The sequence below is a fragment of the Mobula birostris genome, chromosome 8, assembly GCF_030028105.1.
Source record: "Mobula birostris isolate sMobBir1 chromosome 8, sMobBir1.hap1, whole genome shotgun sequence".
Lineage (NCBI taxonomy): Eukaryota > Metazoa > Chordata > Chondrichthyes > Myliobatiformes > Myliobatidae > Mobula > Mobula birostris.
Window position 1 is genome coordinate 94,098,544 of NC_092377.1, and position 18,897 is coordinate 94,117,440.

At 40.1% G+C, this 18,897-nt stretch overlaps 1 protein-coding gene across 4 annotated transcripts in view; it reads left to right on the top strand.

Annotated features, from left to right (window-relative positions):
- The window catches only part of morn2 (MORN repeat containing 2), a 46,871-nt gene extending 29,733 nt beyond the window's left edge, over nt 1-17,138 (top strand). For 3 of the 4 annotated variants that reach the window (XM_072267116.1, XM_072267117.1, XM_072267118.1), the window contains 2 exons: nt 4,888-5,024; nt 9,982-11,394. In XM_072267116.1, the coding sequence (XP_072123217.1) occupies nt 4,888-5,024; nt 9,982-10,084 (240 nt within the window). In that variant the 3' untranslated portion in view covers nt 10,085-11,394. Of the gene's footprint in view, nt 1-4,887; nt 5,025-9,981; nt 11,395-16,760 lie in introns of those variants that run through there. The other variant, XR_011887050.1, reaches the window with a different exon arrangement.
- The last annotated feature ends 1,759 nt before the right edge of the window (nt 17,139-18,897 follow it).

Consider the following 18,897-nt stretch of genomic DNA (forward strand, 5'->3'; position numbering starts at 1 on the left):
TGTGTGTGTGTGTGTGTGTGTGTGTATGTGTATATGTTATGAATAAAGATTTTGTTTGTATTAAAATGATGCCTGCTCTATACAGTACTCCAAATCTCCTGAATCTCTAACAAAAAATAATATTTTTTAGAAAGTTCTTCATCATTTTTCAGGTTCTTCTATAATTTTATTTTTAATCTGCCCTCTCTATTGTACAAAATTTATTTCAAAATCTATTTATTTTGCACTCTAAAAATTTAGTTTAAAAATCAGCTTTGTCCTGGTGTACTTTGTATGAGAATTTTTCAGTTTGTGTTCTGCTCAGCTTCTCTTCTTGAACAGAAGGCTGCATTGCCAATGAAAAGTGTGGATAACCAAATACTTGAGGGCAGCTTTTGTCAAGGTCGGTGGTGAGCATCATTGCTTCACATTGGCTACAATCTTCAGAACAATATCATGGTACTTACTGTTAATGAGGGCTATTAAACCTATTGCTTTAAAGTATAATAACCATTTACAAGAATTGTCAATCTTATTCAGTTTGCAATTAAAGGATACACATTACAAGATTCAAAGGTTCATTTATTATCAAAGTATACAACTCTGAAATTCTTCTTTTCCGGGTAGCCATGGAACCAAGGAAGAAAAGAAAGACAGCCTGATTGTCTACCCCCAAATCCTCCCTCCCCGCATAAAAAAGAACAAAAACGGAACAGGCATATCAATCCCCAAGTCCCTCCTTCCAAACAAAAGGCACTTTGACACCACCCCACACAAAAAACCAGAAAGATCAGGCAAAAGACACTACAAAAAAACCTATAAGACCAAAAAAAAATCTATAGACCAAGTCCATGTCCAAAATGCGGAAAACCTGGGCAACATTCTCTGGGCACAGCAGCAGGCTCTCCCCTCTCCAGTAACATAGCAGAGTGATCCTTAGCGATCGAAAGGCAGGCAGCTGTGCTTACCTTTCCCATTGGCCTCGATGTTTCAATCTCCCTCGAAGCTTTAATCGGTGAAATGGAGTCAAACATCGGCTTGTGCCCCGCCCTGCAGCCTGCCTGCCTTAAAGTTTGCACACACTGCTTCTGTCTCCCTGAATCCTCTCAGAGACTGCAGAGTGCTAAAGCACCCTAACAATCTCTAAACTTCTGCATTGGCCTCGATGTTTCAATCTCCCTTGTCGCTTTAAATGTTGAACAATGGAAGCTTTTATCGGATCACACCCCAGCCCGCAGCCTGCCTGCCACAAGGTTCACAAATGCTACCTCTGCCTCCTAGAATCCTCTTGGAGACTGCCGAGCTCTGGAACACCCAAACAATCTCCAAACAGCAAATCACAGGCTCCAACAGTTCACATTCAAGATGAAAAACAAATGAAAAAGACTTTAAAAAAATAAAATAAATAGTTTCATGATCTATCCAGAAGATGGTGACCAAAGGAGCGTTGTACACAGGCGCTATTTTGACCGGAAGTCAAGATATCATTATCTGAAACACGGATTTACTTTTGGCAGCAATGCAGTGTTGATATATGTTTGAAAGATATTACCCACAGCAGTTAATTCAAGATCATGCACCAGCAGGTTTGTATTGAGTTCCATAAGTTTCTATTTTGGTTTCTTTTTCATCTCATAAGAAATCTTGACTGGTTCTTTATTTTTCTGTTGGTTCCAGCAGACAAAGAAATCTACAGTACCCAGTAGTTTTTGTGTTTTGTTGTTTTACATTGAATCACAGTGGATTTAATTTGGCTTTTTTACACTCATCAACAGAAAAGACTCTTTCGTGTCAAAGTGAGAACCAATTTCTACAAATTGGTCTAAACTTACTATAATTATTAAACACAAAACAATTGATTGCATAATTACTCAACCCCATCAAGTCAGTGTTTGGTAGATGCACCTTTGGCAGTAATTACAGCCTTGAGTCTGTGTGGATAAGTCTCTATCAGCTTTGCACATCTGGACACTGCAATTTTGCGCCATTCTTCTTTACAAAACTGCTCAAGCTCTGTCAGATTGTATGGGGATTGTGAGTGAACAGCCTTTTTCAAGTCCAGCCACAAATTCTCAATTGGATTGAGGTCTGGACTCTAACTTGGCACTCCAGGACATTAGCCTTGTTGTTTTTAAGCAATTTCTGTGTAGCTTTGGCTTTATGCTTGGGTTATTGTCTTGCAGGACAACAAATCTTCTCCCAAGTCGCAGTTCTCTTGCAGACTGCATCAGGTTTTCCTCCTGGATTTCCCTGTGTTTTGTTGCATTCATTTTATCCTCTACCTTCACAAGCCTTCCAGGGCCTGCTGCAATGAAACATCCCCACAGTATGATGCAGCCACCAGCATGCTTGACAGTAGGGATGGTTTGTCTTTGATGATGTGTGGTGTTTAGCTTATGCCAAACATAGCATATAGTCTGATGGCCAGAAAGCTGGATTTTGTTTTCATCAGACCATAGAACCTTCCTCCAACTGACTTCAGAGTCTCCCGCATGCCTTCTGGCAAACTCTAACTGAGATTTCATGTGAGCTTTTTCAACAGTGGCTTTCTCTTTGCCACTCTCCCATTAAGCTGTGACTGGTGAAGCAGCCGGGCAACAGTTGTTGAATGCGCAGTCTCCCATCTCAGCCACTGAAGCTTGTAACTCCTCCAGAGTTGGCATAGGTCTCTTGGTGGCCTCCCCCACTAGTCCCCTTCTTGTACAGTCACTCAGTGTTTGAGGACAGCCTGCTCTAGGCGGATTTACAGCTGTGGGCATATTCTTTCCATTTTTTGATGATTGACTTAACTGTACTCCAAGGAATATTCAGTGACTTGGACGTTTTCTTGTATCCATCTCCTGACTTGTGCTTTTCAATAAACTTTTTACAGAGTTGCTTTTGTATTCATGGTGTAGTTTTGTCAGGATACTGACTTCACCAACAGTTGGATCTTCCATATACAGGTATATTTTACTACAATCAATTGAAACACCTTGACTGCACACAGGTGATCTGCAGTTAACTTAGATCACTTTGTAGAGATCTGTTTTCAGTTTGACATGAAAGAGTCTTTTTCTGTTGATCAGTGTCAAAAAAAGCCAAATTAAATCCACTGTGATTCAATGTTGTAAAACTTCCAAGGGGTGGGGTGAATACTTTTTATAGACACTGTATAAAGGGGTTCCTGAAAATCTTTCTATGGATCATGACAGCCATTTAAATGTTATATTTCAGGATGTACCAATACACTAACAGTAAGTGCCTACACCTGCAACCACACTGAATTTTGTTTGTAAGCAGGAATAAATATTGCAACCGATCTAGCAAGTTCGCAAAAGATAACCAAATGAACACTCAAAGTAAATCTAAGTACACCCAACAACCATTTTATTAGGTATGTTTATGATCTTCTGCTGCTGTAGTCCATCCACTTCAAGGTTCAATGTGTTGTGTATTCAGAAATGCTCTTCTGCACATCACTGTGGTAATGCATGGTTACTTGAGGTACTACCACCTTCCTGGCAACTTGACCCAATCTGGCCATTTGTCTCTGACCTCTCTCATTAACAAGGCACTTTTTACACACAGAACTGCCGCCCACTGAATATTTCTTGTTTTATGCACCATTCTCTGTAAACTCTAGATGCCGCTGTGTGTGAAAATCCCAGAAGATCAGCAGTTTCTGAGATAGTCAAACCACCCCACCAGGCACCAATAAGCATTCTGCAGTCAAGGTCACATTTCTGCTGAATCTCTTGAGCACATCTGCATGCTTTATACATTGAGTTGCTGCCACTTGACTGGCTGATTAGATATTTGCATTAACAAGCAGGTGTATCTAATAAAGTGCCACTGAATGTATATGTACAATGTTAAACTTCTAATTGGTATAATGTTGAAATAATGTTAAACTTCTAATTGGTAGAGACATTTCACCTTGTTACATAAATAAAGGTTCTCAATGCATCATTTTTTTCTTTGTGACAATTTTTTTTCTGAAATCGTAACCATATGTGCTATGTGCTGTTGGTGATATGCTTTGCACCTTGGCCCAGAGGAACACTGTTTTGTTTGGCTGTATTTGTGTATGACTGTAATCTAATTAAACTTGAAATTGAAATTCTTCTTAGCAGTCCCTTGGGATTGAGAGTGACTTCCACTCCAGCTTGATGTGTCTAATAAAGCAATTGTGGCAGTCACAGTCTCTTCCATAGATAGGCTTGGAGGTGGCTAATGGAAGGTTGGGCAAATACGTAGTTGTTCAAAGTAAATTTATTGTCAAAGTATGTATATGCCATCATGTACATACTACCTGGAGGTTCATTTTCATGCTGGCAATTACAACAAAACAAAGAATACAATAGAGTCACTGAAAAACTACACACAAAATACCGACAAACAACCAATGTGTAAATGAAGACAAACAGTGTAAATAAAAACATGAATAAATACTATTGAGAACATGAGTTGTAGAGTTCTTCCATAGGTTGTAGAATCAGTTCAGAGCTGAGTGAAGTTGTTCATTTATGCAGGGGCTTCACTGAACAGATGCTTTTCTAAGTTTTTATTTGTAGAAGGAGATTACCAGGTAAACAGGGAAAAGATATTCAGGAATAAAAAATACTAATTGTGAAAAGAGCATTGCTTTAGAATTTAAATTATTAGTCTCTGTTTCTGACTAACTTTTCCCTAATTTTCTCAAGTTGTTGAGGCTAAGCAAGTGAAACTGTCAAAAGTAGATCTTTATTGACTCAGATTGTGAAACTAAGTTTGGTGGGAGGAATTTAAATACAATTCACCAGGGTCTCAGATAGCTGAATGACCTATTCCAATTCCTATGTTCCTAGAGTGAGAAACCAAGCAATAATTTCCTATGCAATACTTGATGTAATTTCATCATTTGATTTGTATGTTTCTTTCCCATAGATGAATGGCAATGGAAAACTGGTGCATCCTTCAGGTGCAACATATGAAGGAGAGTTTAAAGACAACACATTTCATGGTACAGGGATATACACATGGCCAAATAATTTAAAATATGTTGGAAACTTCAATAAAAACAAGTAAGTTATTCTAAACATTCATGTATAATTTAGACTGTACTGTGTTTGAAGGACATAAATGTACACAGATGTATGCCGGGTTTACACCTCTAACTGAATGTACTTTATTCTCTCTCCAATGGTTGTACATTGTGTTCATTTCCCTACAGCACACTGTTCTACATTGAACAGGAAGCACATAGATTCTGTTGTTTAATTTAGTTACCCTTATCAGCAATCAGCCTTTTTCATCTGAATTCTCTCTCTTATTTTAAAGTGATGAAAGTAAGTGATTTGTTAACACTCCCTTCTCCTATGATTTTTCTCTTTGATTGTCCTGGAGATTGATCTGCAACTCCTGGAGATTTCAGGACAATCCAAGAGGAATGACAACACCAACTGCACCTACTGATATATAAATAAGTTGAGAAATTAACTCGCAACCCATACTTTCTGCACCCCGCCTACTAGCAGCTAATTTGCTGTCAAAGTACAGCTAAGGAAGGTTCCTAAAATTTAAAATGTATTGGAAATTTATTAGAAATATATGTTGATCATTCTAAAGAGAGTGGTCTTTCAGAACAAGTGCTGTTCTCTGTTAAGTTTTAAAATATATTATTTGGCATGCTAGCTTGGTGGTGAGTTTAAAAAAAATGAGGTTTTTGGTTCCTAATACCAACTATCTTGCTGGCAAACATGCAGTTTCTGGTAAATAAAACTGACAACCTCAGAGCCAGGGTGCTGTATCAGGGGAACGTTAGGAACACGTGCGTCCTTTGTTGTACAGAATCTTGGTTAACCCTTTCCATGCCAGACGCAGCAATTGGAATGGACGGGTTCATAATACATCGTCAAGATCAGTCGGTCGAGCCTCTCAAAAGCAGAGATGTAGGTGTATGCCCCATGATCAACTTCTCGTGGTGTTGGTGATGCCCCAATATCGCTCATCAGACCTGGAATACCTTGCAATTAAATGCCAGCCATTTTACCTGCTGCAAGAGATTACAGCAATCATTTTGTTAGAGGTGTATATTCCACCTCAGGCTAATGTTAAATAGGCTCTGGATGAACTGAGAGATGTAATCAACAGGCATGAAACAGCACATCCTGATGCCTTCACCATCATTTCAGGGGATTTTAACCAGGCGAGCTTGATAAAGTCACTAAATAATTATTGTCGACAAATCACCTGTAGTACCAGAGGAAATAACACACTGGTCCACCGTTACACTAAGTTCAGAGTGCCTAATTTGCAATTCCATGCCCACACTTTGGTAAGTCTGATCACCTGGCTGTATTTCTACTCCATGAGTAGAGGCAGAGACTGAAGACTGTAGCACCAGTAATGAGGACCAAGAAGGTATGGGCCAGGGAAGCACAGGGGCGCTTACAGGACTGCTTTGAATTGGTGGACTGGACTGTATTCAGAGAGTCATCTTCATGTCTCGTTGAGGATGCCACAGTTGTCACCAACTTCATTAAAAACTGTCGATGAATGTGTACCTATGAAAACTTACTGTACATTCCCAAACCAAAAGCTGTGGATGAACCAGGAGGTTTGTGAGGGCTAAATCTGTGGCATTTAAGTCTAGCAACACAGGTCTGTATAAGAAGAAAAGGTATAACTTGCAGAAGGCTATTTGAAGAGCCAAGAAGCAATCCTGGGAGAGGATGGAGGCGACATTGGATGCATGTCAGCTCTGGCAGGGTTTGCAGGATATCACTTCCTACAAAGCAAAACCCAACACCATGAATGGCAGCGATGTTTCACTACCTGACGAGCTCAACACCTTTTATGCTTGCTTTGAAAAGGAGAATAAAACCACAGTTATGAGGATCCCTGCAGTATCCGATGACCCTGTGATCTCTGTTTCAGAGGCAAATGTCAGGCTGTCTTTCAAGAGGGTGAACCCTTTCAAGGCAGCAAGGTAAGGCTCTGAAAATCTGTGCTAACCAACTGGCAGGAATATTCAAAGACATTTTCAATCTCTCACTGCTACAGTCGGAAGTTCCCAACTGCTTCAAAATGGCAACAATTATACCAGTGCCCATGCAGAGTAGTGTGAGTTGCCTCAGCGACTATCGTCCAGTAGCACTCATGTCTAAAGTGGTGAAATGCTTTAAGAGATTTGTCATGGCCAGAATTAACTCCTGCCTTAGCAAGGATCTGGACCCACTGCAATTTGCCTTTCACTACAATAGTTCTGCAGCAGACACAATCTCAATGGCTCTCCATGCAGCCTTGGATCACGCGGACAATGCAAATACCTATGTCAGGATATCTATGACAATAGTTCAGTGTTTAGCACCATCAATCCTACAGTCCTGATCGAAAAGCTACAGAACCTCGGCCTCTGTGCTCTCTCTGCAACTGGATCCTTGACTTCCTAACTGGATGACCACAACCTGTGCAGATTGGAAATAACACCTCCATTTCGTTGATGATTAACACTGGCGCTTCACAGGGATGCGTGCTTAGCCACTGCTCTACTCTCTCTACATCCATGACTGTGTGGCTAGGCATAACTCAAACATCATCTATAAATTTGCTGATGATACAACCATTGTTGGAAGAACGTCAGATGGTGACGAAAGGGCATACAGGAGTGAGATATACCAGCTAGTTGAGTAGTGTCGCAGCACCAACCTTGCACTCAATGTCGGCAAGACCAAAGACGAGGGAACATTAACCAATCCTCAGAGGAATCAGAAGTGGAGAGAATGAGCAATTTCAAGTTCCTGGGTGTCAGTATCTCTGATGAGCTAACCTGGATGCAAAATATTGATGCAGTTATAAAGGAGGCAACACAGCAGTTATATTTCATTGGGGTTTGAGGAGATCGGTTTGTCAACTCGAACACTCAAAATCTTCTACAGATGTACCGTGAAAAGCATTCTGACTGGCCACATCACTGAGGTAAGGGAGGCGGGCTACTGCACAATATCGAAATAATTTGCAGAAACTTGTAAAATTAGTCAGCTCTATCATGGGTACCAGTTTCCTTAGTATCCAAGACACCTTCAAGGAGCGGTGCCTCAGGAAGATGGCATCCGTCATTAAGGATCCCCATCGCTCAGGGCTTCCCTCTTCACACTATTACCATCAGGAAGGAGATACAGAAGCCTGACGGCACACACTCGGCAATTCAGGAACAGCTTCTTCCCCTCTGCCATCCAATTTCTAAATGACATTGAACCCATGAACACTACCTCACTACTTTTTTTTTGGCACTACTTTTAACTTAACTATTTAATAGATATATATAAACTTAATGTAACTCAGTTTTTTCTCCATTTTTTTTAATCATGTATTTCATTGTGCTGCTGCCATAACGTTTAACAAATTTCACGACATATGCCGGAGGTATTAAATCTGCTTCTGATTCTGATTTGGGAATCACTGACTAAGCCTTCTACTGACACTTTTGATGCAGCTAAGTAACTTGCCTCGCCATATGAGAGACTATTTAAAGAGCCAGTCATGCTGGTGCTAGTCACTTGTGGTGACAAAGGATCTCGGCCCAAAACGTCGACTGTACCTGTTCCTATAAATGCTGCCTGGCCTGCTACGTTCACCAGCATTTTTTGTGTGTGTTATTTGTGGGTCAGATTTGATTCACAAGTGACTTCATCCAACAGTTTCATTGCTGCCTTTGTTTATACCAGATTTTCATGTACACATTTTAAAAAATAAAATTGTAATCCTTAAAATTTTTATTGTGCAATTTGACTCTCATTCTGTAGTTTAATTTGCCAGGCATTTAGATTCAGTTCCGATATTTAACTATTTGGTTGCTGAATCTGTAATCTTTTATTTGCAATCAATAAATTCCAATGATTGAGGGACATTAGCGAAGACTGCAATGTAACAATAGGTTAATTTCACTTCTTCTGACAGCTTTCCTGATGTCATTGATTACTTTTCCCTGGGATTCAGCCCATAATTGTGTGAATGAAGGGAGCCCCTGGCCCATGGTAAGTGCTGGGCCATTGCTGCTAGGACAGAAACTGAAAATGAAAGAAATGCTCAGCAGGTCCAACTGCCTCTGTGGGAAGAGAAGCAAATATGGTTCAGGTTGAATTCTGAGGAAGGTCAAATATTCTGGTTTCTATCCCCCCCACCCCCTTTCCAGTCCTGATGAAAGATCTCAGCCAAAACGTCGACTGTTCATTCCTCTCCATAGTTGCTGCCTGTCCTACTGAGTTCCTCCAGCACTTTGTGCATGTGTGTGTGTTTTTACTCTAGATTTCCAGCATCTGGTGTGTGTGTGTTTAAGGTCAGAGGTTAGTTCTTTTGAAATGTTAGCAAAAACAGACATGAAGATAATTGAATATTGTGCTATCAAAATCCATCAAGTATCATTAACAGATTTACTCAGAGGCCACTTGATTTGGTACCTCCTGTACATAATAAAATGGGCACTGAGTGTATGTTCATGGTCTTCTGCTGCTGCAGCCCATCCACTTTGAGGTTTGACGTGTTGTGCATTCTTCTGCACACCACTGTTGTATTTGAGTTACTGTCGCCTTCCTGTCGGCTTGAACCAGTCTGGCTGTTTTCCTCTGACCTCCCTCATCAACAAGGTGTCTTTGCCCACAGAATTGGCACTCACAGGATATTTTTTCATTCCATGGTCAAAAATACTTAATCACAATTTTTCCCTATCCTGATGTTTGGTCTAAATAACAACTGGAACCTCTTGATTATATCTGCATGCTTTTATGCATTGAATAGCTGCCAAATGATTAGCTGATTAGATATTTGCATTAATGGGCAGGAATACCTAATAAAGTGGCCAATGAGTGTATATTAATGCAGCCATGCTCTTAAGGTGCAGTGTAATCCTTGTGCTGTGTTTCTTTGCCATCTTGGTCAGGTAATATGTTTCATTTGCCTAACTTGCGTGTATCGCACTATGACAATCCCAGAAAATGCCGCTTCAACTGAATATCTTTCATTCCTGCTTTCACTCTGCAGATTGGAAGGAGAAGGCAAGTTCATTGACGCACAAGGCTATGAATGGATCGGGACATTTCACTGCAAAGCTGCACCAGGGCTGAAGTTGAAGCTGGATGTGTAATCCATGTCTGAAACATTGTTTTGCAGTCACGTTTCTGTGACCTTCTTAGACATCACTGAATGTTTTGGTAAAGTAAAAAATATTACTGTAGAAACTTATCCTTCTTTCAAATACTCCACAACATGCACATTTAATTTATCTTAAGTTATTTAATGGGATAGTTTTGTCTTAATGAAACAATAAAACAACATATTAATTAGAATATTCTGATTATTTGATCCAGATTCTACAGGAAGAACAACAGGCAGAATGATGCTGAAATATGGTGTTGTGTTAGCAGTGCTGTAAGATCATACAGTATACTGTACTATGACAGTCCAAGGACACACTGAGTGCAGTCATAATTTTATTGATCAAGTCTAGTGCAACAACAAAATCTAACTAAGAGGCAGTAGTGGTGTGATCTCTTGAGTCGAATATGATGTTCTTCTAAGGGACTAATCTGGGCTTTTAGGATGGATTCACTTAATGGAGAACGCCTGTGCGTGATTTTGTTTTACATCCGGAGGCTGATGCACAGGCACCCAAGACCTGGTCCTTGACAGACCGAGGTCACTGTCCAGTGGCATGAATTGCAAGATAACTGAGGAGCCTTCACTGTTGCAGCCTTCTGATTCTAATTAAACCGAGACTCTGTTTGCTTTCTCAAGTATCAGTTATAGGTTTTGAGGAAGGGCAGGAAGTTCAGATTTATGTATCACATGTACATGGAAACATACAGTGAAATGTGTAAATTAACAAGCAACATACCCAAGGATGTACCGGGGGCAGCCCGCAAATGTCGTCACACATTCTGGCACCGACAATATTCAGCAGAACAATCCAAGCTGCAACAACAAGAAGCTCCCTTCCTTTCCCACCTGTGTTATGTGTGTACATAATAAAGAACTTCAATCCCCAGTGTCTCAAGTGACATCGGGGAGTTGGTTGCATGCGCTCGGATTGAACTGAAACCCTTGCTGGAGTGATCTGTAAATAAATATGTGCCAGCATTTTTACTTCGGCTAAGTTTGGCTTCATTAAAGAACAAACATTACATGGTGTCAGAAGTCAGAGTGAGCTCGAAACACAGAGAGTAAATGTACTGCACGCAATTAAGAAAGAGACATTAAATTCCAACGGAGAGAAGCTACTGACCAGAGAGCACGTTGTGTTCTGAAGCTGCCGTTGTTGCCAAATTCACCAAAAGAGATTCAGGTGAGAGCCTGAAAATTCAGTCATGGATAAGTAAAGTCCTCCCACACCTGTGCAGTTTACTGGCAATCTAAATGATAACCGGAAACGCTTCAAACATCGATTCAATATATATTTAGCAGCTTGGGGCGGGGTGGGTGGGTGAGCAGAGGAAAATTCAAAAGCATCTATTTTTCTACACGTAATTGGCAAAGATTCTTTGAACATCTATAACAGCTTTCAAATTGATGAGACAGCCTTGACATTGGACACTCTGATGACAACGTTTGAGGAGTATTTTGTCCCAAGTAAAAATATAGCATTTGAAAGTTCTTTTCCTGTGACCAGAAACAAGGTGTTGGCTTTGACCGATACTTCGCTGTGATTCACACACTGAGTAAGCCCTGTGAGTCTGGAGATTTGAGAGAGTCACTCGTCAGAAACAAAGTAGTTTGTGGAACTTCAAATAATGGACCTGGAGAAAGCAAACTCAGTGAGAAAGATTTAATGCTGGAAAAGGCTGAGGATATATGTAGGATGTAAGGCAGCAGAAACTGCACAAGCACAAGCTAAGGAGCTGTATAAAGCAGAAACAACAATGCATACTACAAAAATAGGGGCGGAGCACAAAAGAAGAGAAAATCTGCAGACGTTGGAAACTCAAGCAACACACACAGGAAACTCAAGCAACACACACAAAATGCTGGTGGAACCGATGAAGGGTCTTGACCCGGAATGTGGACTGTACTTCTTCCTATAGATGCTGCCTGGCCTGCTGTGTTCCACCAGCATTTTGTGTGTGTTGCTTGAGCAAAGCAAAGAGGTAGGTTCAAACAGCAAATGTGGAGGTAGTCACATTTCAAGGACGTGTCCTGCTTTTGGAAAGTCCTGCAATAATTGTGGGAAGAAGAATCATTTTGCAAAGTACTACGAAGCCGGGACTACCAAGAGAAAGGTGCACATGTTGATGAGAAAATGAAGGAAGCATTTGTAGATTGTCTACAGACTGCTGGTGCTGGCAAAACAGAATGGATTGTTCCAGTGACTGTGAATGAGACAGTAAAGAGCAAGATTCACCCAGTAAAGTTAAAAGTGACAGGATATACTGGAGAGAATGTTCCAGTAAAAGGGGGCTATGTAGTGACTTTCAAGCACAAGGGACAGCACCTAAAGGCACAGCTACTGATTGTAGAAAAGAGAGCACAGCCAAAATTAGGTCTGAATACATATGAAAAACTCAGCCTGGTGGAAAGAGTTTCTGTAGTGGCTTCACAGACCAAAGCTGACCACACAACACTCATGGAAGTGTATGCTGATGTCTTTGACGGGCTCAGATACCTACCTGATGTAACCTGAGAAACTCATAACAACAGTCATGACAGATCCAGAGAGGTTATGCAGGAGAAGCACAGGAACTTCACTTTCCATAGACATCCACACCAGCATGACTGTCAGGATGCCAGTGCCGAACAGAGTGATCATGATGAAGAAGTCACCAGTCCTGCATCCACAACATGCAGCTTTGATTCAAAATCTGTGGCTCATTGACTTCCAGTTACAGACTGGAAATCAGAAATATCTCCACAACCCTCTCCAAGGCTGATGAGGAAAAGTAAAAAGGAAGATGGGGAGGCCACGCAATTCCCAAGGTCAGAGCAACAGCACCAGTCGAACACAAACCAACAGGAGGGGTTGTCTATGATACGCAGCCAACAGAGGGAGCTCAGTGAATTGAGACAGACTCAGTTGGAACTTGTGCAAAGACTCACTGATCACATGGATGAAGTCCATGCCTCCATTATGAGGCACATGGAGCGAATTATGGTCACACAGCAAGAACAAGAACAGAGGTGAACAGATAGGATCTTGGCAGAAGGATGTGAAAGAAAAGAACATGTTGATCAGAGTTCTCAAAATGACACTGATATTAACACAGCAAGTGAAAGCAATATATCCCTGGAGACAAATAGCAGAAGAAATGTGGTCTAAGTTACTCTGATGCAGAATGATTGCTGGTGCCAGATGGGGTGATTTGAGTATCTCAGAAACTGCTGATCTCCAAACATCCAGTGAGCGGCAGTTCTGTGGGCAAAAATGCCTTGTTAGTGACAGAGGTCAGAGGAGAATGGCCAGACGGATTCAAGCTGACAGGAAGGTGACAGTAACTCAAATAACCACGTGTGACAACAGTGATGTGCAGACGAACATTTCTGAAAGCACAACATGCCAAACCTTGAAGTGGATGGGCTACAGCAGCAGAAGATCACGAACATACAATCAGTGACCACTTCATTAGGAACAGGAGGTACCTAAAAGATGGCCACCAAGAGTACTTTTGCCCAATTTTCTTTCTGAAGATCCTGCATCCATAATATTTCTGTTGTCCACAGTGATAGCATACCCCTTACATTATTCAACATAATTGTGTTCACACATATTCTCCACAGAATGAGTGATCTCTCTATCATGTGCCCACCTTGTTCTTTTTCTCTTCTGCTGTTTGCTACTCTGGAGATAAAAATGCATGGGTACACAGGAGAGAAAATGAAACTCACGGATTTCCTTCTGACTCACGCTAATGGATATCAACCTTAATTCCGAATAGTCATTGCTGGCTGACAAAAGAAGAGATAAAGATTTGGAGATTTATGTGGAGGTTTCACAATCAACAAAGGCAGAATGGACATTTGGAAATCTACAGAAGAAAATGGAACTGGAGATGATTACAGAATTAGACTTGGGCTATGCTGTTGGGAATGAGAGCTGAGGGAGGGAATTAAAAACCATGCTCACTTTACTAATGATTACTTGGCCTTTGTAGATCCCTTTCATATTGTTTTACCCTTTGGTGACCTTTCCTATTACAATAGAATCCACTTTTTCAATTTTATTTTGAGGCACTTTCAGGAAACTCACTTTCAAGCTCACAATTCAATGAGATAGCCAGTAGCTCTGATCTTTGCACTTGGTTTTGAACAGAAGGTTATTCATATGTAATCAGGATATAGAAACAATCAAACATTTATTTTTCTACTGTTCATTTGGGAAACATTTTTGAAATAATCATTATTCTGGCAGAATTTGTTGTTATAGGAACGTGGAAGGAATTTAGGAACCAGGAAACAAAACATTCAGCCGCTAGACTTGTTCCGCCTTTGAATTAGATCTTGATTTAATCCCATTCCTCTGTTGTAATGCAGTAGGTAGGGCCCGGGTATGCCTGGCAGTGCCGGAGAGATTAAAATCAGATCTGTAAAGGAGACTAGTAATGGTGGAAAATGACGATCTGAGGATTGCAACATTGGAGAAAGTTAGAGTGAAAGGGAGGAGCAGGAATTGACATGAGGGACTGTCAACTTTGTGGTGATAAGATCCCAGAGTCACTCAAGCTGCAGGGTGTATTGGTTCTCCCCAAGAGGATTACTAGTCAGTTGTCTTCCAGAAGTCACACCAGGATTTACAGTTACTTTATAGCAAGGGGATTATGGAAAAATTACCGTAACTCTCTCCATGAAAGTTAGTTTGATGATCATGGTATGGACAGCAATCTATGTTGCTGGTTATAATAGAGGTTGAAGAAAGAGCATGAGACAATTCAGAAGCTTGGTCAATGCATGCAGTGGATATATGTGCACATGTGGAAAATCCTGTAGTGTGGAAAGGTGAAACACCCTGATGTGAAGTTAATAGAGCTGTAAGATTTTTAGAAATACAAAAACCCAGGGACTTGCAAGCATGGCTAACTGCCAGCAGGAACTGAGCAATGTATAACAAAAGTAAGTAGAGTTCCTGCCTCAACAGCTCCAAGATCTACATATAAACCTGCCTTCAACTGCTGTCTATGTGGAGTTTTCACGTTCTCCCCATGCCTGCATGGGTTTTCTCCTACATCCCAGAGAAGCGGTAGTAGATTAAATGTCTATTGTAAAGTATTCCTTCGTGTAGATCAATTGCAAGAGCAATCAAAATTGGACTGGATGGGCAAGTGTGAGATAGAATAAATTCCAGGGGTTCAGGAAGTAAGGAGAGAGGAAATGGAATTAATGGGGTTGCTCTCCTGGAGCAGGGGGTCAGTGGACCTGAGGGCTTCCTTTTGACTTGTTACAAGTGCAACATGTACAAGATAAGACATCCTCTTCACTGTAGGACAGCAAGAAAGCAAATGCTGAGGAAAGTGTGCATGTTGAGTGTAACTGAGTCAATCATGGGTGGAAGGGAATCATCAGGAAACAGACCACGGGAGCTGGAGATAACAGATCAGGATCAGATGTTGTGCAGTCATGTATGCTCTTTGATGAGCTTAGTCTGGATATAACGGGGACAGTGATTTTTCTTTTTCTAAATGATAAACACGTTCTATTTATGATCATGTAATGTTCAAGTAACCCTTCAATAAATAGCAGAGTTGTCATAATTGGAAGTGCATTGTATAAACGTTGATGTTATTACATACTGTTGAACTTATATTCTTGTCACATAGTGCATCAAGATAGGCTCTATGGCCCACGACGTTGTGCCATTCTTTTAACCTGTCTAAGATTAATATAACCCAGTACTTCCCAAACATTTTTTGGGTTACTGCTCCTTTGGCTCACAGACCACATCCCTGGCACCTCCCTCTCCCTTTCTGGACATTACATAAAATCTATAAAGAATTTTGATTTACAATGCACAGTGTAAGAAATTAGGAACTGCAAGTTCAAAGTGGTGATAAATAATTGCAAAAAATTATTCAAATCTATTTAAAGCTACAAATAAAATTATTTATTTGATTAATTACAATAACAACAATTTTCATCAACTATTTCCGAGCATACATTAGTAGTCAAACTACTCACTAATTAATTGCTTTTTCACTTTTCACTGAGGTGGGTGGGCTTGGTGCAGTGATATTAGGTTTCTCAACATCAGACTGAATGTTGTTCAGAAGGAGTCTCAAATTCCCACATTCAGTAATTTGCAGACTGTTTCATTGGAGTGAAAAAAGTTGGGTGACTGCACTGAAACCGTGCTCCACTAAATATGATATTGGAAAGACAATAAAAACTGTTCTGCTGAAGAGTTTTGGCCCAAAACATCAATTGTACTCTTTTCCAGAGATGCTACCTGGTCTGCTGAGTTCCTCTAGCATTTTGAGTGTATTTTTTTTTGTAAATAGTTAATTGCTAAAATTTTGCTCCTAAAAAGACCAAAATTTTTTTGGAGGGAGGTGTTACATACCTCATGGGTATCTTGTGACTATCTTATGACCATGATGTAATTGAGTATCTAATGAGCATGAAGTAATGGTCTTGTGGAGGTCACATAATGTAATTTTCCTGCTGATGTGAGGTCACATGATGACATGTTCTCACCAGGTATGTAAAGGCAGACCAGTTAGTTTTTCCAGTTGAGTTTTAAGTTTAGTTTGTTACTTAACTCGTCAGATACTCCGTTATGCTGCATATTCGTCTTATGATGCAGTTTCGTTTTAAAGTGGAGTTCTACTTTCTATTGTAAGTAGAATTGGAGAGTGAAGACCTTACCAAAGTATAGGAATTTGCTGACTCGAATAAAGCTGATATCGTTCGGTGGTTTTGGAGAGGATCGACCTTTATTGAATCTTCGTTCAAGAAATAGTGACCTTCATTTTGAGATATCCTCTGCTAAAGCTGGAAGGATTGTGCAGTGTCTATTCTCCAGAGGAAAAGGTCAGTTCCTTTAAACCGTTTTATTTCCGTCATCGTGAATCCTGCAGACAAGAAAGGTTCCAGCTGGGATCAGCAGAAACATCACGTCTTCAAGGAATTCTTTACTTCAGGAAAGTCTCTCCTAATTGACTGTATAAATCTCTTGGACTTTCGAATTTATCGTTCTAAGAACTGTGTTTGAATTTACCACTTTAAGAACTGTTTTCGCATTTACCCTTTTAAGAACTGTTCCAGAGTTGCCGTATAGCAGTTAACTTCTGGCTAAATTAGTCATTTGAATATTTTCTCTATTTTTGAGCAGAGTTTAATAAACGTTTGTTTGTTTTTATAAAACCTGACTCAATTGATATTCATTGTTGCCGGTCACGTGACATAATCTGGGGGCTCATCCGGGATTGTTCCAATTTTGAGCCTAAGTGCTTGTTTAATTATCAATCTGATTTGGAAAAGGGAAATACCCAATTCTTTTGTTTGATTGTTCTGTGGGTGGTATTCGGCAGCAATGAATATTGACGACTTTATGGGATCGCCAGACCCGGAGTTTTTGGTGAAGGCAAGAAAAGGTGATGTATCCGAGATTGCTAGAAGGTTGGGCCTTAAAGGAATTACAAAGGTTACAACAAAGCCAGTAATTCAGAGAAAACTTGCGGCACACTATAAAGAGTTGAGTGTTTTTGATGAATAAGTGTTAGATATGTTTCCATTGGATAACTTAGAGATGCAGTTACATATCAATCAAATAAAGTTAAAGCAATTAGAAGTTGATTTGGAAAGAAGTTGGTTGGAAGCTGAAAATAAACAGGAGGAATTCAAGGCTAGAGAAGCCCATAGGAAAAGGGAATTTGAAGAAAGAGAAGCAGAGAAACAGAGGAAATTTGATCTAGAGATGGAGAAATTAAAGTCCGAGAATCAGTCCTTTGGTTCTAGGAAACAGTTTGCTGTTAGTCAAGAGGTCATTTTGGCTCCTCCATTTAATGAAACAGAAGTGGACAAATATTTCCAACATTTTGAAAATGTTGCTTTGAGTTTAGGGTGGCTGAAAGATAGATGGCTAGTGATGTTACAAAGTGTAATTAGAGGCAAGACACAACAAGTTTATACAGCTTTAACTGCTGAGCAAGCACTTGATTATGGTATTGTGAAGCAGCATATATTGAAAGCGTATGAACTGGTTCTAGAAGCTTATAGAGAAAGGTTCAGAAATTTGAAGAAATCTGTGGAAAAAACTTACTTGGAATTTGCCTATGAGAAATCTGTGTGTTTTGGGAGATGGGGTTCCTCTAAAAATGTGAATGGGGAGTATAATAAATTAAAAGAGTTGATTTTACTGGAGGAATTTAAAAGGAGCATTCCTGTTGAAGTGAGGACATACTTAAATGAAAGGGACACTGCTACATTGCAGGAGTCTGCTAAATTAGCTGATAAGTATGCTTTAATTCATAAGAGTAAACTTTCTCCAGGTAGAACTTTTAAAAAGAAAAATAGCACAGACAGTCAATGTAAACCAGAAATTAAACCTGAAGTTAGTGAGGAAGGCAAGGATGAAGGGAGACATGTGAAGGAAAGACATTTTAGTCCTATTTGTAACTATTGTAAGAAACCTTGACATGTAATAGCTGACTGTTTTTGATTGAAGAAGAAAGAGAAAGAAGCAGTCCCAGATGCTTGTGTGCAGCATATTAAAACACCTGTAAATTGATAGAGTTTGATAAATACTAATGAAGTTTTGTTAGAGTCTGACCAGGTTAAGAGGGGATATGAACATTTTATAACCGAGGGATTTGTATCCTTGAAAGAGGGATCCACTCCAGTGACGATAAGAATCCTTAGAGATACTGGAGCTTCTCAATCACTTATATTAAACAGTGTTCTAATAGTTAGTGATGAATCTGACACTAGTGAGGTCAACTATATAAGAGGATTTCGGAGTGCCCTTATGCCTGTACATTT